General features: G+C 37.5%; 1 protein-coding gene across 1 annotated transcript in view; it reads right to left on the bottom strand.

Moving 5' to 3' along the window:
- Nucleotides 1-11986: 11986 nt before the first annotated feature.
- LOC140146425 (vacuolar protein sorting-associated protein 35-like) overlaps nt 11987-27090 on the bottom strand; it is a 56936-nt gene continuing 41832 nt past the window's right edge. The window contains 7 exon segments of the mRNA XM_072168269.1: nt 11987-12798; nt 15729-15872; nt 16249-16351; nt 16353-16486; nt 17010-17189; nt 19284-19406; nt 25184-25273. Coding sequence (XP_072024370.1) covers nt 12619-12798; nt 15729-15872; nt 16249-16351; nt 16353-16486; nt 17010-17189; nt 19284-19406; nt 25184-25273 — 954 coding nt within the window. The 3' untranslated portion in view covers nt 11987-12618.

Consider the following 27090-nt stretch of genomic DNA (forward strand, 5'->3'; position numbering starts at 1 on the left):
ATTTTCGTTATAGAGAATTAGGAATAATCAAGCTGCTGCACAGTAATGCTGTGGTCAGACTCTGTTCTTTTACAATGAAAAGAGACAGCTACACCACCCCACACCGCTCCCCCTATACACATCCACTATCAAACCCCACAGTAGGTGTCATTTCCATACCCTAGTTACACTACAAACTCTCTAAATGTAAAAGAGTGAAAAACTCACTCCCGAAAAGAGTGATTCACTTATAAGACCACTCAAAAAGGAGTGAAATGTGTTTTTAACTTTAAAATCACTCATAAAAGAGTGAAAACCACTTTTTAAGAGTGAATTTTAACTCTTTCAAGGAGTTAAATGAAGGACAACTCTAAAACGTGTTGTCCTTCATTTAACTCCTTGAACAGTTGAAATTCACTCTTTTAGAGTGGTTTTCACTCTTTTGAGTGGTTTTAAAGTAAAAAACACATTTCACTCATTTTTGAGTGGTTTTATAAGTGAATCACTCTTTTGGGGAGTGAAATTTTCACTCTTTTACATTTAGGGAGAAGACAGTCAGCAGTCATGTGGGGGTATTTGTGACTACATGTAACTCACAGTTGTGCCCAGGGCCTGGGACTAGAGAAGTTCACTAGTTTGCATGTGCCAGCATACATGTACATGAAGAGCAATGTATTCAAATACATTATAGAAAAATAACAGTCATCATCATCATCATAATCATAATCATCATAATAATAATATTAATTCTAAAACATCTTTTTAAAATTGGACAAATGTTCGGGACAAATGTGCAGTGACTGCCAGTGAGTAGTGAACACACACAAACTGCAGACACCCTAGCCTTAGGATGGGGGGTGTACATGTCTGTGTGCATGTTTTCGCAACTCATTCATTATACACCAAAGGGGGCAATGTACTGCACCCAGTATCAACATGTATACGGTATTGAGAAGTTGATGCATATTTACAATTTAAGAGACTGAAAATTAATAAATCAGCTTGATAGTTTGATAAATGAAGAAATTAAACTTAATATTTGATTTTTTTTTATAAATTCTGTATGATTTGATTTAAATTACAACCTCTTTACAAAAGAAATTTTGAAGTCAGTGATTTAAATTAAAAAATAAAATAAATTCATTAAAAGTAGCATTTCATTTAACTCTAAATTGTCAATCAATTTACAGCCATTTTAGCCTAATTACATAAAACTAATGAATTATAATGATTTTGACCCCAAGTTTCCACCTGCCACTTGAAAGATTGTTCTTGGTGCAAAAAAATTGTAACTTTAATCACTCAGTCCAATGGATAATGTCACGGTGGTTTGTTCAGGACCTGTAGTATTGAAGTACATGTACATGTACTAGCTGGAGCACAGGGTGGAAGTTTGAACCAAAAACTGTGTACATGCATGTGAAACAAATTAATAATATTGTAAAAAAAAAAGTTTTGAAGTTAAAATACCCTGTGGGGTTCTACCTGCAGTAGCGTAGCCAGCAGGGGGGAAGGGGGGGCAGAGTGCCCCCATCATGACAAAAAAAGATAGAAAAAGTGCCCCTCTGACAAAAAATGAAAGAGATAATCAGGAGGGCAAAGGAAAAGAAAAGGGGCAAGGAGCCCCTTTTCTACCAAAATTCAGCCCAATCATGGGTCAAAATAGTGTAAAATACAAAATTTTTGCGTGCTATGTGCGCACATTGTAAAGATAAAGCCATTTCTATCCTGATAATGGCCGATAATGATAATGCGCGCACATCGTCCCAATAAAGCCTGTTTTGAAGCTCGAAGACATACAGTCTGTAAGTATTGTATGATGCAACTGTAATTTTTTTTCGTCTGTGCCCCCCACTTTTTTTTATTTTGCCCTCCCTGACCAAAAAAGCTGGCTACGCCCCTGTCTACCTGGTTGAAGGTACTGATGGTACTTGGTAGTGCTTCCTCCTGAATACTCCAAAGAAGGGTTTTAAAGGGGCATTTCGTGATCCACAGCCTCATCCCCCCACTTTTCTCAAAAAATGTTGAGATTTTTATATCACTGGAAACCTCTGGCTACATAATGTTTATGTTCAAAATATTTCTTGCAGATTAATTCGTTAAAGATATCGTGAAATTTGAATTTCGTTCTGGTGCACCAGAACGAAATTACAACGCATTGTCTATGGAGCAGTGTAATAGGCCTACACATAATCATGCATAACTCGCAGACGCAAAATCGGAATCAACTGAAATTTTGGGAATAGGCTTTTTTCGTGGATATGTACTGAAAAATGTCATAAAAAGAGGATGCTAGGATCACGAAACACTCCTTTAACTGAAGGTATATGAGGATTACGTGCCATGATTTTGGGGTCCTTTCAGTAGAGGCCAATATTTGGGGAAAGTGCCCAATTACTGCAATTAGGGTAAATTTAGGTGCTTAAGTTGTGAAAAATTGATAGCCGGGTGGCAAAAACAGCAAGAAGTAAAGTCATAATTTTTCAGCCTGGTGTATGCGTTGAGGCAGCTAGCTGATCCGACATGCGCGCATCTATTGTGCATCATTACATGACTTTGACTTTGTGTGCATACGGCAGCACTCTTAAGCGTCCACTAGCTACTGTGCCTAATGAAATGCACACTGAAATCACTGCTACATGGTGATAAATGGTACAGAGAAAGTCAGCATTCAAAGGTCTGCGTGGCACATCCCTGTAAACCAAAATTACAAAGACCCCACTACTCCACAGCAATACCCTTTCTTTTTTGGTTGGTGGGGGGGTCATATGATTTTCATGTAGCTCGGAGGGGGGTCATATGGTTTTTATTCTCGGAGAAGGGGGTCATATAGTTTTCGGTAGCGACTTTCTGTCTGCTCCCGGCCCCCCCTCCGGTAGAAATAATGAACGGTCCCTTAGCAAAATTAAAAGTGCGAAAAATTAATCGCACAAAAATTTCCACTTTTACAGTACTTTTGAATTTGAGCAGAGGGTGATGACAAAGTTCAGATTTTAATAGTTGGTAGCAGACGACAGACAAATTCATTCTATGAGCCATAAGAGTCTCAATAGGCTGTTCCAGTTGAAATCCATACACCCCTATGGAAGACATGACCTTAATCTCCCACACAGGGAGTGTGAATTTCAAATAGGATTACCTGAATGTGTGCTCCAGTTTGAAATCTGCACCTCTGTGTGGGAGATTAAGGTCATGTCTTTGTAAGGGGTCTTTGTAAGGGGTGTCGGCCTATAGATTTCAACTGGAATAGCCCATTTCTAGTGCCATAGTTCATTAAACCTCCATGTAACAATCAAAGCTCACAGTTTGACCTCAAGTTATGAAGTATGAGGTTTTTGTACCCAACATATTCAAAGATCATTGTATGAATGTACAAACACAGAGGAAACTGTCTTGACAGGTGAACAATGAGATTCTAGTTAAAAATTTATGTCATCTAGTCAAGCAAATTGGAGAGTTTTCTTTGTATGTGTTTGTTTTTAGATCAATTTGGTCCCAGAGTAAATAGCATAGTTGATATTGTCATTTTTCACATCCAATCAGAATTTTTTTTATTTCACCTTGAATTTATTGAAGGGTATTTTAATTCAAACTCCCTGCCAAATGATTGATTTGGGGGGGCCTGAGGAATGCATGCTTTGTAAGATTCAAGCCACAGACCAGTAAAAGATAACCTTATCTCCAACAGGCCTATACAATGGTTCGCCTGAGGTTCGGTAGTGACGTAGGTGCGCATTTCGCTAGGTCTAGGAGCAGTATCACATCACCGCGTTAAGTTAATCTCACAGAGCATACACATACGCGTAGAATTAGGCAGGCAGTTTATCCACACACTTGCAGCGCAACCACAAAAAGGCATTTATGTGGCTACCGAACTTGAGGTGAACCAAATATTAAAGTTGCTAGTGCAACACAGACTCAATATATTATGATTTCTATAATAATTATCCTGTAGGCCAGCCATTGGCGTACGCAGGGGGGGTGTTACGTGTGTGAAACACCCCCCTTGGATCTGTCCCAAAAAATGGGGGGAAAAGACAAAGAAAGAGAGAGAGAGAGAGAGGAGAGAGAAGGATGGAGAGAGAGGGAGAGGGAGAGATAGAAAGAGAGGGGGAGAGGGGGAGATGAGCAAGGCATAGGGGACATATTACCACAATCATAGGCCTTTAGATGCCTTAACAACTTCCACACAAATTATCTCACCCCCTATACCCGGTATTGACCGGCAACATACGTAAATATGTTAATTGTTGATACATGTCAACAGCCCCACACCCTCTCCCCACCATCACACCCCTGGCAACATACGTACGTAAAGGTTTTAATTGTTAATTGACATGGATATACATGTTTACACCAACACCCACCCCTACATCATCACACCCACACCCTTACCCCAGCAACGTACTTGAAAGTTTTAATTGTCATCCCCATCATCACGCTTAAATAAAAATTCCTTTAAAAAAGGAATGTGGCGCCCAATGTGAACTTGGACGTGATATGGTGAATTCCATGGTGTGTAGATTTGGTATTATAATGATTTTTCTAGGGAAGAGTAGAAGATGATCAAATGCAAGAGAAATGTGTTTGATTGGGGAAGGTGTTCTGACAATCCAAATATAAACTTAGTCTACCTCAAATGACCTGTAACAATTTGTGATTGACATTACTTAATTCACCTCGGATGATTTTGATCTGACATTCAACATTTTCGCGCTTACACAAATCATATCCATAACAATTTAACTCTTACAACTTCCTGTCAACTCTCTAATTTAAAACTCTAAATTTCTGTCTGTTTGCCTTTTCTGTCTTATACCATTTAGTACACTACAGTTTGTTACAATTATTAAGATAAGCAAACATTGCTGGGTAGATAACAGGATTTAGTTATTTGCTTAATCCAATCATGGAGGTAGTAGCTAGTACTACCTCCATGGTCCAATCATGGCATTAACGTTAATTTTGGTCTTTAGACATGTATAATTAATATGCCGTGTTGTTTGCATACAGTTTGCCGCCCAATTGTGCCACCATATTGCAACTTTGGCAATAACCGCTATATAGATTCTATGGTAATTAGCAAACAAAAGCCATCAGTTTAAGAGGCCTCGTTAATTGATCTTATCACTATGGACCACAAGAGTCTCATCCCAATGGCATAGTCCAATAACCTCAATTACATAATCATAGTGCAAAATTTGACCTCACATTTTCAAAGGATGAATGTACAAATGTATTAGTGTTTAAGAACTGTTCCCATGATAGATGAGCATGTCGTAGATCCTAGTGTATGGTCAAATGTCACCGTCTATCGGGTTCTAAGGCACACAGTAAACTGGTTGAACGCATACAAAGGTCAGGATATATTTGGTGTTTTTATAAATCCTAATTTTGTATTTTAAACAAAGAATATACGCTCACCATTTTATCCCGTGCATATCAGAAAACAATAATAAAATAAAATCCAAGCAAATTGTGCTTTTATTTCTGAGCTGGGCATAATTTTAGCAAAACAATTGCGAAGTCAATCTAGCAAGAGTGAAATTAGAAGCTATTCACAAAGTCATGCCTATATTGTGGCGCCTCCGTAGAGGGTGCCACAAAAACTGCATCTCTTACACCGCATTGCGCCATGTTATCAGTTGGAAACCGTTTGCAATTTTTTTCTGTCAAAACACGGTGCAAGTACGCAAGCATAATGTAATTCAGATGATTTTTACTTTGTAATCCAAATCTAATCGCTAAGCACCTTGTAGGCCGCAGAATGACTTCACGTTGTATTATTAGGAACCGATGCATCCCTGGAAGCAAACTAGGACTATGGAATAAACTTGCCCCTGCTATTATTGAAGAAGAGAACCCGGACTTTATTATTATTCATTGTGCAACGAACGACCTGTCCAGATGTTATGTGAAGGAGTGCCTTTCTATGTATGATACCCTTTTGTCAACTATTTTTGCATTCAGACCTACTATTCGCATTGCTATCTCTTCATTGACTATCCAAAGGAACAAACGACATTGTGCATGGATAAAGGAATTTAACGCGAGACTTTATGACATGTGTTATACCAAGAACTTGAATTTCATAGACAATAGGAATATCACTTTGGATCATCATATTGCAACCACTGACGGATTACATTTATCACGATTAGGAACGCAACTTCTTCAAGAGAACTATTTGTCTTGTCTCCGTAGTGTATTTCACCAGGATTTTTGTGTTGTAACATCTCATTGGAGGAGCAGGTAAAGGATAGAACTGATAAAGAAACTCTAAATATGCAAACTGTGAGTGATAAAAGTAAAAAAGAACTGTAACTTTAAAAACTGTAGAGAATGCCAAAATTTGTAAGAAAACTGAAAATGATTTTTGTGGTGAGTGTGTAAGAAAAATCTTACAAAATGATCTTTATGTAACTTGTAATAATTGTACACTTGATTTTCACTTTAGATGTGTTGATGACAATGATGTTAAGCAAAATAATTATTGGTATTGTAAGAATTGTTTTCACAAACTTGCTAATGATGAACTTCCTCTTAATGAGGGTTTTATTGATTTAAAGTGTAAGATTAGGAAGGGTCTTAAAATAGCTCATTTAAATATCCAGGGTTTAATCCACAAAGTTGATGAGGTTAACTTCCTTTTGAATGACAATGCTATTGATGTGTTATGTATTAATGAGACTTGGTTAGATAAGGATGTTGATGACTCAGAAGTAGAAATAGATGGTTACAATACTTATAGACTTGATAGACAAAATGGTAAAATACGGGGTGGAGTTTTATGTTATATTAAAAACAGTATTTTGTCAAAACAAAATGAGGATTTATATGATAATGATATTGAAGGTATTTTTATTGAAATTAATTTAACCAATACAAAGCCTATTTTAGTTGGCAGTATTTATCGCCCTCCAGACTGTACTGTTGATTTTCTTGATAATCTTGATGATATATTTAAGAAATGTAATGATTTATATGATGATGTATATATTTTAGGAGACTTTAATTTAGATCAGGTTAAAATTGGTAATTTAAGAAAAGTGACAAGGTTGGCAAACAATTCTAATATGAAACAAATTATAACAGATTATACAAGAATAACTTGAAACTAGTAAAACAAAATTGACTTAATATTTGTATCAAAACCAGAACTTATTATCTCATCTGGTGTTCATAGTTTAGGTCTTAGTGATCATTCATTAATATATGCTGTAAGAAAATGTAATAAGTTGAAACTTCCACCAAAAATTGTAAGATCCAGGTGTTTCAAAAACTTCAATGAAGTAGATTATATTGATACAATCAAAAATATTGATTGGGGTAGAATATGTAATATAAATGATGTCAATGAAGCACTTAATGAATGGCAGTCTTCATTCAATGCTGCCTGTGACAAGCATGCACCATTTAAGGAAAAGAAAGTTAAAGGTTGTTTACCTGAATGGGTGAACAGTGAATTTTTGAGACTAAGTAAAGATAGGGACTACTATTTTTCAAAAGCACATAAGACAAATAATGCTGAAGATTGGAGTAAAGCAAAGTCTCTTCAAATAAAGTAAACAATATGAAATATTCACTGAAAAAGAGTTATTGTAATGAGGCTATAAATAACAACATAAATAATAGTAAAAATCTTTGGAAAGCAATTAAGAAAATTATACCAAACAAAACATCAGGTATACCTACAGCAGTTGTTAAAAAGAATGGTAATTACTCAGGTAACAAAAAGGATATGGCAAATGAGTTCAATGAGTTTTTCACTTCTATAGGTAATGAACTTGGGAGTAAATTTAATAATAACAATGATAATTATGTATGCACTTGTAATACTGTATGTTCTCATCAAAATCATAGTGTAAACAAATTTAGTTTTAGAGCAATATCTAATGAATTTGTTCTTAAACAAATAAGTAAAATGCAAAATTGTAAATCATCAGGATTAGATCCATTCAATGTAAGGTTATTAAAGTTGGCTGCGCCTTTCATCTCAAACTGCCTTGTTCATATTTGTAACCTGTCTTTGAATGGCTCTACTTTTCCTGATGCATGGAAGAAGGCTAAAGTAACTCCAATATTTAAATCGGGTGATAAAACTAATGTTAGTAACTATAGACCTATCTCTGTATTACCAATTGTATCAAAGATCATTGAAAGAGCTGTTCATGATCAATTATATGAATATATGAGTAATGTAGGACTATTATCAAATGCTCAATCAGGATTTCGTCCGAATCATTCCACAACAACAACCCTTCTAGATGTTCAAGATTACATTTAAAAAAATATGGATACAGGTTATGCTACAGGCGTTTTATTTATAGACTTAAAGAAAGCATTTGATACTGTAAATCATGATATTCTGATTAGGAAACTTAAACAATATGGGGTATGTGGGGATGAATTATTATGGTTTAAATCATACTTAAACAACAGAGAACAAACTGTTAATGTTAACTCAACTTTTTCTGACTTTAGGCCAATTGATATTGGTATTCCTCAGGGCTCAATTTTAGGTCCTTTACTGTTTATAATTTTTGTTAACTGTTTACCTAATGCTGTGTCTGAATGTAAAACTGTAATGTATGCAGATGATACCTCTTTAATGTGTAAAGCTAAAAATGAATCTGATCTTAAAATTCAAATGGAGTCATGTCTAAGTAGGGTAGCTGAATGGTTCAAAGTAAACAAACTCACTTTAAATGTTGAAAAGACTAAGTTTATGATCTTTGGTACAAACAAAATGCTTGAAAAGTTCAACAATGTACATTTAATATATAACAACAATGATATTGAAAGAGTAGATGAGTTTAAATATCTAGGTGTGAAATTTGATAGCAAGCTGTCCTGGTCAGCTCATGTCGATAATGTTAGTAAAACTATTTCCAAAAGAACTGGCATAATAAAACGTATAAAATATTTCCTTCCATACAAAACCACTGTAATGTTATCCAATGCTCTTGTTATTCCCCACTTTGATTATGGAAGCATGGTCTGGTCAAATTTTAGTGTAGAATACCATAATAGGCTTCAGGTACTTCATAATAATTTAGCTAGAATAATTCTCTCAGCAGATATAAGGACACCAACTAATGATTTAATGAATACATTGCAGTGGGTTAAACTTGATCAAAGATGGCATAATACTTTATTAATGACTGTTTTCAAATGCTTAAAGAATGAATATCCATCATACTTATCTTCTCAATTTGATTTTGTTCATGATAACCATAATCATATAACTAGAAATCATACTTCTAATACATTGATTGTACCAAAATTTAAATCAAATTCAGGTCAACGTACTTTTCATGTCAGGGCAGCCTATGCATGGAATTCTTTGCCACCGACAGTAAGAGCTCAGATGGAAAATATGACTTTAGGCCAATTTCAATCAAAAATTAAAGAAATTTAGGCCTGTCTTTATCTATATTTTATTCATTTACTTGCTTGATTTTTGTATATAAATATAATTATTGTACTTTGTAAATATTGTGTATCGTAATGTATCAATGAGGGCCTGCTTGAAAAGCAGTGCTTGTCACTGAAGCAGTATAACCCTCAATAAAGAAAGAATAAATAATAATAATAATCAAAAGAATATGTTAAAATAAAGCATAATTATACAGTATTTTGCATTGAAATAGCGTAAAAATTATGCACCAAATGGCTTCAATTGGACCTTCATTTTGCAAAATTTCTGAGGAGGGAAAACTTGCACAAGAAAGGCTTCATAGACCGTCATTTCATAAGTTTTCGGCTTTTTGAAACTAAAACTTTACACACTAATAATGCCAAAATGGTCCACCAAATCGCTTCAATTAGGTCTTCATTTTGAAAAAGTTTCTTACTTCTGATGGGGCCACATCCCCCCTCATACACTCCCCTATATAGTGGATAAACAAGTTCCCATTTTCGCTTCTGCTTTCAATATTTACCAATTTGTGTTCAACACAATTTATAGGCCTACAATTAACATGAATAAGGGAAAACTTGATCACGAAAGGCTTCATGGACCGTCATTTCAAAAATTTTCGGCTCTTTCAGACAAAAATTTTACACACTAATAGTTCCAAAATGGTCCACCAAATCACTTCAATTAGGTATTCATTTTGCAAAAGTTTCTTACATCTGAGGGGGGCACATCCCCCCTCAGTCACCCCCTTGGCGTCGCGCAAGCGCGACGCGGTGTCCACTACGCGGCCATTTTTTACATTTTATTATTGTTTTTATCATCACACCCCCCTTGAAAAATTCCTGCGTACGCTACTGAGGCCAGCATGCTTTACATGGTGAGAGAATTAACAGGTCTATAAATTATACCCCCATAAACCATAAAAAGTTCAATACACCAATGTTCAAGTACACTTCTGAACTTTTAACATGTTAGATTCTGAGAACCAAAGATCAAATCAAGAGCAGAGATTGGGCTATTTCAGTTGAAGTCCATACACCTCCTATGCAAGGCAAGACCTTAATCTCCCACACAGAGCACCCATTCAGGTAATCCCATTTGAAACCCTATGTGGATGATTAAGGCCATATCTTCCATTGCCTGCATGGATTTCAAAAGCAATATTTAGCCCATTATAATATCCATTCACATTAATAGAAAGGTCTACGAACCAAAGTGCTCATTTTGAGCATAAGTCATTCCAATGGTATACCAAGTATTGTCAACTATTATTATGTTCTCTTCTGGGCATCATAAATCATATCAGAGCATTATGCCAAAAAAAATGTGAATTCATATCAGGTTTCTGAACTATGTGCTCATTTTTGAGCACAAGTCGTTTCTATGGTTACATCAGTACTGTAATTTAAGTGCAACTTTCCATGCTACATTTAGTTTGACTGTTTTCACATTCCAAACAACAGTGAAATAACAAGTATACTTCTTGTGATAGGTATATGCAAGGAAGCTTAAAATCGCAGATCTAAAAACAAGGCGATTTCAAAATCTCTGCGGGCAAAATTTCTACATTTTAATATCAGGGACTGATAGGCCTAATACTATACGCCCGGACTTTACGCCACAGCGGAAATATATCAAGTAAACAATTTCATTTTGATACAAATCATTTTGTGTAAGCAGAAATAGTGTACATTCCCTAATATTCCACATTAACAAAAATATTTATTTCCAAATTTATGAGCACTCTTTTGGGCATTTTTTTACCACAAGTCCTTATACAATTGAATATAGATGCAAAAGCCATTTTCAAACTTTTTGAGTTAAGAGGCCGGTCGAATGCAGATCCGCCGGAACACGCTCTTCAATACGGAATAAATGCTAACCTCATCGTGACATCATCCATGCAGCAAAGTTCATTTCCCATTGAAAAAGCGTTATCCGACGGATCTGCATTCGACCATTCTGTAAAACCACCAACTGCCCTATAATGGGCTATTCCAGTTGAAATCCATACACCCATATGGAAGACAAGACCTTAATCTTCCACACAGGGAGCATGAATTCATGTCTTCCACTGGGGTGTATGGATATCAACTTGAATAGCCCAATGCTAGCTTTGAATTGACATCAACTTATCAAAAGTCGCCCATTCAGGTAATCCCATTTGGAATTCACACTCCCTGTGTGGAAGATTAAAGTATACAGGCCTATGTCTTCCATAGGGGGAGTATGGATTTCAACTGGAATAGCCCAATGGAAGATACAGCATGGCAACTCTGGGCATGAACATAAAATATAATAAACCACATCTCATTTTCCATGAAAACTACTAGATGGAGTCAGTAGGCCTTCTTATCAATATCCCATCCATGACTCACAGGAACCCTATGAATCATCATGGCATATTTCTACGATAAGACTACCCCTGCAATACTTTGCCTACAAAATATTTAAGCCTAAATCAGGGGGTGCACAACCAGTGGTGTGCAGAGCAACAAGCAACATTTCCAAGCAACAATCTGTCAAGTTACTGAAAGCCACTATCAGAATGACTTCAAATGGGGATATATATGAAGCACAAAAAACATTATAATTTTTTGTTCACTATATATCATCAAAAGACAAATCTAATATAATAGGACCTTCCTGAATTGTTTCTATCAGTTGTATTTCTCACAGTAGCATATTCTTGATCAATTATCAGAGTAAATGATTGCAGTGTTTTTAAACTACAATAATCAGTGTTTCTATAGATGTACATTGCTCAGTTTATATAGCCTAACAATACAGCTGAAAAGAACATTTTATATATATATCAGCAAAAGGTAAACTAATACAGCAAGACTTTATTCCATCCCTTCTTGAATTGTTTCTAGCAACTGTGTTTCCCCAGTACAATTTTTTAGCATTTCCTGATCAACTACCAATGAATGCAGCGTTTTTAAACCAAAATAATCAGTGTTTCTAAAGATGTACACTTTCTCAATTTCTATAACATTATCGCTGAAAAGAAATGAAATTTTGCGTGGCTTGTGTACACATAATATTTTAGTGTTTCTTGTACAAAAAAATTAAAGTTCATAGACAAATACCTAGTATTTCTAGATAAAAACATTGCTTGAGTGTTTCTAGAACAAAAAAAAATCATAGTTTATAGACAAATATCTAGTATTTCTAGATACATAATTTCAAGATATACACATTATATAATTTGCTATTTACAAAGTCAGCCCTTCATAGGATGGTCCGTCAGATTCGTCCGATTCCTGTTTATTCCTCAGATGTTCCAGCGTGTTGGTGAAATGTTTGTTGATCTGTTCCGTTTCCTCGTTGTCTTCCAGGTTAGGCAAGTCTTCACGTACTTTTTCAATAAGTTGGTTCAGGATAGCTACATTCACCTGGTTATAATGTAAAGGGGGTTACATGTACTGTGTTAGCAAATTCACTACAGGAAATAAAACCCAAAAAAACCCTGTTCTACGGGCAGAGGGATCTTTAAAGTCGGTCGGTCACCGTCAGGCATTTCTTTTTGTGTGCAAAGGACCCTAAAAAATCACCAAAATTTGTATTTTGCAATTTTTTTGAAATACTAACTTCGGAAATGCACACATCAATAAAGGTTTTATCTGTAGGAGGGATTGGAGACCAGCACATGACCGATACATATCACTGGTACTATGAGCCTCCTTATTGTTTTATGGCTAGTTGAGGTCTGTGCTTGTGTCTAAACAACCGACAAAACGTCAGCATTTAAACACAGCAAGGATGTGACAGTATATAGTCCCTTGCACACTCACTCACAGCCAATCACTGCCGGGAAGACTTCAGTGTCAAAATGTCTGAATATCTATTGAACCATAATCATATAAACGTATAAATATAATGTCCAGTACCGTATTGTTTGTAATAAATGCCCGGAGGCGTTTCATTTGTCCAAAATGGGCGGGGGGGGGGCGTTTATTGGAAGTGAATTGTCAATGAAAAAATTTAATAATCTGGTTCAAATTTCGGATGGTGCTCTTGTAAAAAAGGAAAGATTTACGACTATACTTATGCTACCATGGGGCCGCCCACGCAAATCAAGTTGAAAATGACATTTTCGTGGTAAATACAGCAAAATTACACCCCTAAGTGCATCATCAAGCAAGAATCTGGTGAATTTCTACCATAATTAGGCAATGAAATGGATGGAAGTTTGAGTCATAATAGGTTTTGTCCATGCAATTTAGCGATTGTCACTGACATGACTGATGCAAGGAATACACTAACTCACACGAAATGGCATGGAAATGTTTGCATTTTTGTCAAAAATTGAATAAAAGGGGGTGTTTATTAGAGGGGAGCGTTTATTACAAACAATACGCTATGTGTTGTTCAATTTCTTTTTTCTTTCTTTTGTTTCTGGAAATGCACACACCAAGAAAGGTTTTCATTTTCATATAGCCCCTTGAACACTCACTCAAAGCCAAACCACACCGCCAGGTAGACTTCAGTGTAAAATGTTGAAAGTTCCACCCAAAAAGATCAATTTTTACCGGTAAGCATTTCACAAACATAATCAGACTTTTTGACCCCTCCTCCTTAACAAAAGGACTTTAATTTATAGCACTTCATCAAACCATTGCTTTGTTACCTTGCACCTCGCCTGTCAATCAATCTTTGCCAAGCATGAAATCTATGCAGGTGCATTGGGCTATTAACAGCATTTTGTGGTCGACCAAATTTCAGGGAAATGTTTTGGCGAATGCAAGCTGATGGTGTGGAGGCAAACCACAAGCAATGTGCCAATAATTATGTTCTCATCTCTGATGGTTAAGTTCAACAACCTCCATTCAACTATTATTATGATTATGGCTCAAACATTGACCTCAAGTTGTGAAGTATGAGTTTAAGTAAACACTCTGTATACTCCCATTCATCTGGGAGAAAGTTATGTGATTAATATAATCTGGTTAACCAGAAAAATCATATTTCCACAAAAAACCTTTGGTTGACCTCTGATGACCCTAGGTCATCCACCTAGCTGAAGACCAAAGGTCAACTTAGGTTGCACAGGGTTCCTGCACTTTGAAGCCTTTAAAATTCAAGGACTTTTCAAGGTCCAAAAGCATGATTTTCAAGGACTTACAAGATCACAAAAAGCTACATATTAACGAAAGTTCCTCTCACTCTCCAAATTTTGTCAAAATTATACTTTAGGTAAAATTCCAATTATCAAGGACTTTCAAGGACCTTGTACAAATTTCCAGGACTTTCAAGGCCTTGTAAAGGTGTTTTCATATTCAAGGACTTTTAAGGACCTTTGGAACCTTGGTTGCAATGTCTAACCACAAAAAGTGGACCAGATATAATCAAAGGTCATTATATGTGACATGATCAAGGGGAATGAGTCGCATGTCGACCCTGGTCAAAAATGAGTTTTACACAGGTTTCTAACAGAGGAGGCTTAAAGGCATTCCTACAATGCACTATGATTGGGAAATTTGATCAATATAACCTAATTTTAAAGGCAAAGTCCCCATTGCCACACACACAAAATGGTCATTTTAAAACTGCAGCCAACGAGCTAATAGTTGAGACTTAGGACTGATATTTGATTTTCTTACAGGAAACATTCATATTGTCCCACTGCATTAATTTTATTCCTAAGTCTCGATGTTATGAATGTTAAATAATAGGATGAAAACACCAGATATTTGCACACAATTCCAATGCAAGGCATGATCAACTGTACCATATGTGTACAAAAGCCAGACATACAAGGTCAGAAACCCCATTGGGTTGTGGGAATGTCTTTAAACATCCTCTGGGTTTCTAAAGAGGACATTTAGAGCTTTCTGAAACTGAAAACCCCATGTTGATAGGACTTTTCTTTGTGAAGTTATGTCATTTTTATCAATCGCTGAAAACAATATAAAACAAAAGAATTTTAACACTTTCTTTGCTAATATCTCAAAATCAATATTAGTGACATCCGACTCATTCCCCTTTATCATGTCACATATGAGCATACAAGCATACTGGGGTTACCGAACTGTGACCTCAGAGGAAAGCATAAATCAGATCATAGTGTCAAAATGAACCACTTTAAAGTGACACTTATTATACTGTAAAAGTAGAAATTTTTGCGAAAATAAAAACTCGCCAAAAAACCTTTTGCATTAGGTTTCTATTGTATCAATATCAAAACCGCGAAATTAAATTCTCGCACAATTGACAAAATCTTCAAAATCGCGAAAATATTGACTTTTACAGTACTTTTATTGTGAACACATTTGATTAGCTACGAGGTGCAACAAAGCTTTTATTCATTATCCTTAACACTAACCTGGTCATTTCCCTTCTCATAGAAGTAAACATAGCGGTTGAATATTTCAACAAAGAGTTGCACCTGTACTGTTGGGTCCATACACTGCTTAGCGATACGCAGAGCTTTCTTCAGACACTCCACTACACGCTTGCAGTCCTTGATCTGCAAATTAACAAAGGAGCAAATTACACTGGCTGGAAATTTACAAATATAAGTCAGAGCTGCCAACATTGGAATATGTAAATGCAGAAGATTAAAAAATTTAGGATGTGGAACTCTCGCGCCAAGGGCAGCGGCCCTTGCGTGGGATCAGTGCCCCCAAAGCTCCTGGATGTTAATTAGCTTATTATCCTCTTCACAAATAGGATTATTGATTGGTTTAAAACGTGTTTGACTATAAAAATGAGATACATGTCGCACCAACTTGAGGTACCTGAATGAATACGATCTTCATGTACATTTTACACTGTAACTCAGAATACAATTTAGGACATTTACGGCTCATTTGTGGTGTACGGTCACAAATGACGATTCTTACCTCCTTGCCTTCACTCTCTACCGTTCTCCCCGACCAGAAGAGATGCGAGCACACGCCAACCCCACGACACTGATCTGGTTTCTTCAGCAGCTTGAGGCGGCGAGGCACATTGGGTGCGCAGTGGCTCGTGGTTCTCCTCTCCAAAACAGGACATCTGCTCGAATGTGGCTATGATGAGAGTAATGGCCGCCAGTTGGGCTTTAGAGTCACTAATCTCATCTTCATATAGGGAGAAAGCCTTCAAATTAGAGTAAAAATATAAGAAATCATTACTTGGGTGCCAAGATTTAAATAAAAAAAAAAGATTTGAAGAGTTTAACATTCAACAGTAATTATGTATCATTTTGAGAAAGTTATACCAGCTTCGTCATTGCAGTCAAGAATAAAGACAGCTAAACTGAGAAGGCGGTAGTACACTGTAAAGTGTGCCAAGGCTTGTGGATCAACGTCAAGGCGTTGTGCCTGTGCGTGGCGCACTATAAATCACTGCACTTCTTTGGGTTTTTTTAGTGATATATGTTTGAACCAATCCCCTTTTCATCAGTTTGTTCTGATGGCAAAATTGAGATAACCTGTAAGTTTCCTAAATAAAGAAGTTCCTCATGGTGTCCTAGTTTACCTGCATAAAAATCAGGCAGCTGACCCCGGCTGCCATGGTGATTCTAGATGTAGGTCATTCAGTGTAGTACTTAAATAGTATTAAACTCACCTCAAAACCCTGATTATTTTTATTCACATCAATTCACAACTTTTTCACTTACCTGTGACATGAATTCGTAAGCAACCGTTTCATGATTTTCGTATGCAATTTGTCCTGCAGCGAGCGCCCCCTGGAGGAAAAGTCGTAGAGGCAACTCTGCTAACTCAGCTTTGATCAGCGCACTGATCGTTTGGTGACAAAACGTGAAAATTTTCTGGCATTTTTTCTCCCACTTGTCATCCTAAAAAGATATAAAGGAATTATGAATTCATTTTCATCAAAAAGTAAGATTGTTGATTTGCGTTTAATGTAGGGCTGTCATCTGCAAGATTTTGGCTTGGCGACATATCGGGAAAAAGTCAATCCCGACGTCGAAACGTTGTCGACAAAGATAACAAATCAGATCAACCAAATCGACCAACGGGAATTCACCCCTGGGAATCACAACAGTGCTGGTAATCTGGGCGACCGGCCGGTATAATGATCATTCAAGATTTTGGTCGTGCTATGCTTGCTCATTAACATGAAATGCGTTCTCGAATAAGGGTAGTTTGGAAAAGATGGTCGGGTATGCGGGTGAGACGATGTAGTGTTCCATTTTTGTTCTCTAGATTATTAAACTTTTGCAGCTTATCCATCACAATCATTGTGCGATGCTGCCATGCTGGATCATACTGCTGCATACCTGGTAAACATTTTTTCCTTCTTGCTTGTCGACAAAGGCCTTGTCGACGACAGCCCTAGTTTAATGTGCTTAACATATTTGCACTTCAGAAACAAAATTTTAAAATGGGGTAAAAATTGTGGTCAAAACCACATAAAAATATGATTTTCAACCTAAATATCTGAAGTCATATTTAAATGTTTCGCTTCATCCCATATCAAGAATTATTCTGCATTGTAAGCTCTATATCTGTGCCAAATTTGGTGTATTTTCTATCAAAGAATGTAGGATTTCTCCAATATATTGCACAGTACGGCTGGACGATGGTGATAAAGGATGATGACTTTGCACTGTAAATTACACACATGAAGTTTTCATCCATTTTCAGTAACGTCAATGTCATGCTAAAAGGAATCAAGCTGTTTATATGAAAGTCGCAGAGTAAGTAGGAGAAATGTGTGTCATTGTATTGCACTTTTTAAAATTAGATACACTGTTGACTAAATTTTTTTGTTTGTTCAAACACGGTATAAATCATTCTGGGACTATATCAAATGATATTTTGATCCACTTCCAGTTCTGTTACAGACAGGGGAAAGAAGGGGTCAGCTAATGAAACTAGTTTTGTTTATGGGACATCATAGATCTTTTGGTTTGTTCCCTTATTTATATGAACATTGCTGTCACTTCATCTATTTCATTGTGTGATAATGCCCTAGTAAAAACATTGCAGTATTGTGCAATGCTATGATAAATAATTGAGTTTGTGTACATCAGACCAAGCAGAAGGACACCAATTTAAGTCTGGGAATTGAGTCCAACCCTGATACATCCTTAATCAATAAACATCAAGGTCTTTAACCTATAGACCAGGCTGGACTGGAAGTGGCAATGAACTACTCAAGGGACAGCAAACTATAGCAAAGGTCTTTAGAGTGACAAGGAAAGTCATAAGCCGCAAAAACGACAATAAATGTTTAAATTTCCCTACCTCACTGCCATAACACAATCCCCCTCCCCACACCACCTTCCCATTTCCTATACCTTCTCTCTCCCCAGCCCATCTTCCTCCTCCCCACATCACCTTCCCCGTCACTCCCCACCTTCATTAACCCACACACTCTGACCACACTGGTTACCCCTTCAGTAAAATCCTTGTACTGGAATGCACCAAACACCAAGGGAGGAAGGGTGTCTTTTATAAGCTTGTTTCTGCACTACCTTCCTCCTTGCCACTCACCATCCCCCTCCCCCCCCCATCCTAACAAAGAGTTGACAACATTTCTTACCTTACTTATTTTACTTTATTTCAGACATATTTAAAGAGGGTAGCCAAGATCAGTGGACCTGCACTGCTTTACACAAGGGCCCTCTTACCTCCTCAGCAAGATCCTTGTACTGAAATGCAAGATGGAATGCACCAAACACCAAAGGAGGAAGGGTGTATTTTACACACTTGTTTGCACCCTACCTTCCACCTTCCCCTCCCCACCCTACCTTCCTCCTCCTGACACAATTTCTTAACTCATCAGCCAGATCCTTGTACTGGAATGCAAGATGGATTGCACCAAATACCAAGGGAAGAAGGCTGTATTTTATATGCTTCTTTCCACCCCACCATCCTCCTCCCCCTCCACACCTCCCCCTCCCCACCCTGGTCGCATTTCTTACCTCATCAGCCAGATCCTTGTACTGGAATGCAAGACGGAATGCACCAAACACCAAAGGAGGAAGGGTATATTTTATACGCTTGTTTCCACCACTTCCAAAATGTTTACGAGCTGCATTCAAAATCTGGCATGGGAAAGAAAAAAGATACATGTCATGAGCATCATTTCAACTCAAATAAACAAATAAAGCTAGGATTAAAAGTCATATTAAGAATTCTACAATTACATATGTATCAAAGTTGATAAAATTTGGGTTCATTTTCAAATGCAGCTACAAAGTAAAGAGCTCACAGTTGTATACATGTTCACAGGTATACAAGTTAATACAACACCTATGCCGATTTACAGGATTCATGAAGGCCATGATAGCAGTTGCGAGAGTATTGATTTATCAACATGTGTACATCATGTTTATTGATACCGCTCACCAAAATATTTTAAACTGTTTCTGGCCATTTGATTTAGAATGCTGGATACTCTTGACAGATAGGGAAGAGAAACTGTTTACAACACCCATAGTGGTGATTTACAGGATTAAAGTAATGATTAATGTAGACTATGGTAGCAGTAGTTTACAAGATTATTGATTTATCAATGTGTGTACATCATGTTTATTGATACCTGTCACCAGAATATTTTAAACTGTTTCTAGCCAATTGATTTTGAATGAGGGTGGTAATGGTACGAGAGAGAAATTGTTAGTATGTTTTTTCTCACATCATGATCCTCATTCATAAAAAAGATAATGTGAGGGAGCAGGTGGGAGGGAGGAGGGAGGGAGAGAGAGAGAGAGAAGATGGGAGCGAGGGGAATGGAGAGGAGAGAAGAGGGGAATGACAAGAAAGCGGGAGAAGGAGTGAGTGAGAGAGAAGGATAGAGAGTGAAAAGGAGAAAGAGAAAGACAGCAGAGAGGAGAGACGGAGAAGGAGCGAATGCAGTGGAGAAGGAGCAAATGCAGGGGAGAAAGGAGAGGAGAGAGGGAATATGGAGAAGGAGAGAAGGAGAAGGGGAGAGACTCTTGAGAGAGTGGGAAAATGGAGCAAATAAGGGGGAAAAGGAGAGAGACAGGGAGGGAATAGGGAGACGGAAAGAGCTATAAGACTTTTTCATTGTTATGCAAACACAAAAAATACTAGTAAAAAAGTAAGAAAATGTGTGTCAAATTATCACTTCAACCTGTAAGCAAAGTTGTGGCATGATCGGTTACACCTATATTTTGGGATGGTCAGGTGACAAACAACTTGGAATGCCAACTTGACCTACAAAGTTTTCAATACAAATATTGCATCTTTCACCAATTATATTCCTTTGATGTTTTACAATAGGCATTTTGTCTCAAAATTGCTAAAGCAGTGTATCTAATAAGCATGATAAGTGGTTTAGAAATTAGAACAAGTATTCTTCTTTTACACTTTCGCAAACGTTCTTTCACAAAGTTAGGTAGACCGTTTGCTTGGCGGTCACAACTTATTGCAGTACAGATCTCGCGGGCCATGCAGGATGTTGATAACACTGCACGTACATTGCAAATGTATTCCCCCCCATTTCAAACACAAGTGCGGTGGGTTGGACACTTACATTTTAATATTGTTGCTTTTGGGTTACTCCCAGAGAGATTTAAACAAGAATAATATACTGGGTGGGCAATTTATTGGGAGGTCTGGGGTTCGAATCGCAAGGAAAACAAACAACTTCTTTGTTCATCTTCTCTCCTTATTCCTTCATTCCCTTCCCGTCCCATAGGTTTATAGCAGTAAATTGCTAGAGGGAAGCTTTTTTTTATTATTATTTCTAATATTTTTCTATGTAAAAACATTTCAAACCATCTCTGTTGACCAAGTGGTATTGTAGGGTCTAATAATTATTGTTTAAGATGATCCTTCTCTTGATTCACTTTGAAAAACTTGCATAGCAATTTTTAGTTAAAATATTATTTAAGTGATGTTCTTATAATATTAGCATATATGTTTACATTGTAAAATATTGTTATACAAGCTGATATTTGTGTAGCAGGTTGTCCAAAATAGCTCAAAATGGGGAGCATTTTGCTCCATGACACAAGTTAAATGGAACCCTGGGCAGCAGTTCCTTAGTAGCTTATAGTCAGGTTGATTGAGTCAATGCACATGCTTAATACTGTGCCCACAGGAGCACGCACTGACATCATTGTCTTGAGGAAGCCAAATGAACTCTAGGAACGGCAGGGCTCAAACCCAAACAGAAGCACAACGCCAGGGCCGAAAGCGGGGTGGCTGGGATGCCATGGCCGCCCCACTTTTTGAGAAATTTGTTATGTTTTTCTTATAACTTTATTTCAATTTGGGCATAGGCGCCTATATTTGTAATTTGGTCGCCCCACATTTGTGATGGCCGCCCCACATTTTTCAACCTTGCTACGGCCCTGCACGACGCTAACCTGCTCCTCGTACACAAGTGTAGTACTATACTGTGATGTAAACCCCGGAAGAGCCTCAAAAACGATAAACGTGCATTCTGCATGGACATGACAATACATTGTACAGAGTCACTTCAAACTGAATTTTCACATATAGTAACCTCTTCATACAACAGCTGTTAAAACAGACTGTGATCAAAGTCACATTGATGACATACACATAAAAAATCCTATTATGTGATGGTAGGAAATCCAATGTGTTGCAGCATGTAGGTCAAGTGCAGGTAAATTGTTCACATTTTTTCTGCAGGTTGTTTCCTTAGTTTTTCTTCAAAACTCTTCAAACTTGGGGGGGGGGGGGTAGTTGTAGATGCAACTTTGTACAATGACATGGTGGACTGTCGAATATGTCTTCAAAACAATGAAAATCTGTTCCAATTTCAGTGACACCTCATGCATATTTTAATGGATAGGATTTAATTAACCAAATGTTCATTGAGGGAGCATGAGAATTAGCACTACAGCCCGGGGGGTTGGGGGTCGCTCCCATTGTGGCATGTACACCATCCGCGATAATCAACTTTTGAAAAGCACCCTAAACAAGGATTTAACCCTTGGCTAAAATGATACCCTAAACAGGTAACATGCGCATATTTTCACACCCTAAACAGGGATTTTATTCCTTGCGTCAAATTTCATACTCTAAATTTTATTTTCGCGTATTAGCAATTGCAATTTTGCTACCCTTTTCTCCAATTTTGCATGTTTTTGATACTCTAAACACGATACACGCGTATCGTGCCTACCCACGAAAAACTACACTGTTTACGCGTTTCTATTATCACGGATGGTGTACAGGCCACAATGGGAGTGATCCCCCGGGCACTACAGTCATGTTGCATTGATTTTTCAAAGTAAAATGCTAATACCTATTTCAATGCATCCACAGACCCATTGAATTTATTAAGAGGTGCCACTGGAGATGGAATAGATAGGTCTAAAATGTAACTAGATTGATATTTAAAACTTCATGTGAGCAAAATTTAACAGTGTTTTGGGTGTGTCGCTTGCCACGATCCATTATTTAGTACAACGCATTTTGGGCACTAAGATACCACAAACTTTCTTTTAAAATTTTGACCCAAAAAAATTAAATTAGGGGATTTAGAGTGCACAATGCCAACCCACAGGCCTCACTTTACAGATTTTTGCGGAACACCTATTTATAAACCATTGTACAACATGTAGGGATGCAGCTCAATATAGGCACAGTCTCCTACAGTCTGTCCACAAAGTACAAACCAAATCAGTGGCATCGTAGGTCGATGCTTTGCGTCACACGCACTGCGTGTTAAAAAATGTGATGCGTAATGAGTGTGGTGCGCTCAGCAAGTACAAATCGCGCAGCAGTTGGCGCGCCAAAGAAGCATTTAGGCCTACACACGCATTGCACTGAAATAATTATTCTCATACCTCCCGTTTCCGAGGTCTATTTACTTTGTACTTCTTTGTGGACAGACTGTAGTCTACACAAATAACCATCGCAACCAGGATCAACTCCACACATAACGTATGGATAAACCGTGACAATTTTAGGAAGCTAGTTTTACATAAGGCAGCTATTACATTCTACTGCAATTATGATGGTCTTGCACTCTGCCAATGTTTCAACTTTGTACATACAAGGATTGGCCTTTGAAAGTGCTGGGTACAAAAATACATTGTATCATACTCATTAAAGTAGGTAATGGGGCTATGTATCCTGCACAGGAACATATGGAACAATTGCTTGTAACCAAATAAATGTTATAGGAAAGAAGGAACAGTTAAAGCAATAATGTGCAGTTTCCATAAAGAATAGATTCTCATTCATTTGTTTTCCACAAAATGGTAGTTTTCACTGATCCAGACCTGCTAACCTTTGAGATCGCAAAACTGTATTCTGAAACCCCAAAAGTCGTATTTTTCAACAAAAAAAAACTATTTTCCAAAAAATATCAAGCGTTGATGAGCTTACGTGCAATGTTATATAATCCACTGTAAGAGTGAGTGATGCTGAAAATCCACACTACAAATTGCACATTGTGCATGATTTTCTCCTTTCCGAGATGACTGCAGAGGTGCGCGATTTAGCTATTCCCACTTAGGTTTTTAACAAAGGGGTCTTTCTGATCTGCTTCGAGCGATTCTGAATCCATCTTTGTCTCCGTTCAATAAAATTGCAGTCCATAGATGCCATCATATATTCCTTCCTTTTCCACATTAGCTATGTTCCGAAAAACATATTTCTCCTTAGACATCGGATGACTTGGATTGTAAGACCGCCCATGTTAGCAATCTAGCAATGGCTGCCATCAGCATCATCCCCAGTGAAACTTTCAGCGAACATAGATACAACAACGCAAAGGGAAGCAGGCGTTTTGAAATGGGATTTTTATTATTTTTTTTTGGTCAATGGTCAAAACCATTTTTCCCCACAGAAAAACCGTACGCCCCTATGTTTAACGTACTGGTTGGCAGGTCTATGATCACATTATCCCCCTTTTAATTGTTAGCCAAACAAATGAGGTAAAAATAAAGAAAAGGAAAGGAAACAGGTATTTCATTCCAACAGCCAGCACCTTTAAGTTGTTGTGTTGCCTTCCGAGGCCAGATCAAAATCCAAAAAATTTCAATTTTCTTTGCTTTACCTCAATTGTTTGGCTTAAAATTGAAACGGGACATATCTGACAGTAAAAGCTAACATTTTCTTATGGAAATGTTACAATATGGCTTTAGAGCAACATAATCAGGAGGTATGAGCAACACGCACACTTGGCGGAGTCGGTACTCTTTGATTCTACCTCATTGGTTATCAGGAGGTAAAATATGTTGCCTCCATGAGCAACACACACACTTGGCGGAGTCGGTACTCTTTGATTCTACCTCATTGGTTATCAGGAGGTACAATATGTTGCCTCCATGAGCAACATACACACTTGGTGGAGTCGGTACTCTTTGATTCTACCTCATTGGTTATCAGGCGGTACAATATGTTGCCTCCATGAGCAACATACACACTTGGTGGAGTCGGCACTCTTTGATTCTACCTCATTGGTTATCAGGAGGTACAATAAGTTGCCTCCATGAGCAACACACACACTTGGCAGAGTCGGTACTCTTTGATTCTACCTCATTGGTTATCAGGAGGTACAGTATGTTGCCTCCATGAGCAACATACACACTTGGCAGAGTCGGTACTCTTTGATTCTACCTCATTGGTTATCAGGAGGTACAGTATGTTGCCTCCATGAGCAACACACACTTGGCGGAGTCGGTATTCTTTGATTCTACCTCATTGGTTATCAGGAGGTACAGTATGTTGCCTCCATGAGCAACACACACACTTGGTGGAGTCGGTATTCTTTGATTCTACCTCATTGGTTATCAGGAGGTTAAAGTTGCCTCCATGAGCAACACACACTTGGCGGAGTCGGTACTCTTTGATTCTACCTCGTTGGACTTACCAGATATTGTTGATCAGCATTGTCAGCCAAGAGGAGATTAATGAACCTTCCCATCAGCCCTTGCTCTTCAGCAAAATCTTCTTGGTCCTCCTGTACAGATGAAACAAACAAGAATACATGTTCAAGGTGGTATTTTGTGACTTTAGAATCCTTTCTTTTGGGTATGGTTCAATCGTAAATATCCACACACACAAAAAAAACTAATTTCCACAATTTCAGTTGATTCGGACATTGAATTTGTGAGTTAGGGACCGTTCACAAACACTTGTTAGGGGGGGCTGATGCAAAAGGGGGCCCTGAAAATTTTTGACCCTCCTAAGGGGGGGGGGGGCCTGAAAAAAATGACCACAAATTTTCCTGGGAAAATTAGTTTATATACTTTTCTATGGGGTTGACCCATAATTTTCATGTCAAAAAGGGGGCCCTGAAATTTTTGAGGTCTGTAAAGGGGGGGGGGGGCCAAAAAAATTTTGCGATGAAATTTGTTTGCATCAGGCCCCCTGTTTGTGAACAGTCCCTTACGTCTGATTACATGCATTACAGCACCCCATCTAGGCTATGTGTTGCTGTGAACAGCTTTGTGCACGACAAATCTGCAAGAAGCTTATGCACACGGTCATGATTTCCAGGTTTGTATAAAAATTTCAACTTTTTTGTTGATCCATGAAATGGTCTCAGTCTATATTAGTCTTTCTCATTTACTTCCTTACTTACTCAGTAACTTTTTGGTCTTAAATGGACATATCTCCAAATGCCAAGAAGGTATGACCACACTACATTATTTTTCGCTCACCTGGAACGTTTTAACTAGATCTACTAGTAGGGATGCCCACTCTCAATACAGTTTCCACTAGAACGATTTTTCATTTACTGTGTGCGTGCACTCACACACATATTGTCTATGGAGAAACTGATCGATACAAGAAATCCCAGGCCTGTTAAATGGCGAACATACTTGTTTTGATCCAAATGTAGGCCTATATCAGGGTGTTTCAAGAAATTCCTGATTCCACCAGAAAACATTAACCAAACTTTTTCCTGTTTGGTCAGTAAATAAGAGAGGACCTTCCTTCATGAAGAGATCAACTTTTTTAATGAAAAATTTAATGAGATGAGAACTACAACAGGTTGAAGTGACACCATTCCGTGCATCAGGTGTTCAAACGCAATTATCTCCAATTTGGAGTGAATCAGACAAGCAAACTTACATACTCATAAAATTTAACTATTTTTGCAGACAAAATGTACAGGATGTTAAGAAATTTAAGAATGTTTAAGCCTACCATGGCCCATCTCAAATCATGGACTTCCGTGCACTTCTCACTACCATGTCCATTTCATATGCTATCCATCATCATGTGATCATGGCTTCCATGCACACACAGTGTATTGCTCAATGTAGTAAAGATAACCTTTGAGTTGGAGCAAATTTCTCAAAATTGGTAGTGATTAATGTTACCAAACTTATGCCATGATGAAATATAATAATTTTTGAAGATAAAATGTGCTGACCTTAAAAGATTGAACAATGTTTAAGACTACCGCTATTCATTTGAAATAATGCACTTATTGTTCATCTCCTCTATGGAGATATTTTCAATGGCGGCCATCTATGATCATGCTTGAGGTTTCACCGAACAAACCATGGGTTTTGAGGTCTTATATTTTTTGTTGTATGTCAACAAAATCGATTAAATTTTCAGGATGATCTTATTTTCATGTTGTTATAAGCAAATATAATGTTCCAGATAACGCTAGTTAATAAATACATTAAGAAAAAGTACCTTAAAGTTGCACTTTCTGTTAGTATTCCTTTTTGGACTTTAACTTTTTAACTTGTTCTAGCAGCCCTATATAAAACCGTGACACTCGAAAGGTCATATCTCTGGAATGAAACGTCCGATTAA

This window comes from Amphiura filiformis, chromosome 2, assembly GCF_039555335.1.
Source record: "Amphiura filiformis chromosome 2, Afil_fr2py, whole genome shotgun sequence".
Classification (NCBI taxonomy): Eukaryota; Metazoa; Echinodermata; class Ophiuroidea; order Amphilepidida; family Amphiuridae; genus Amphiura; species Amphiura filiformis.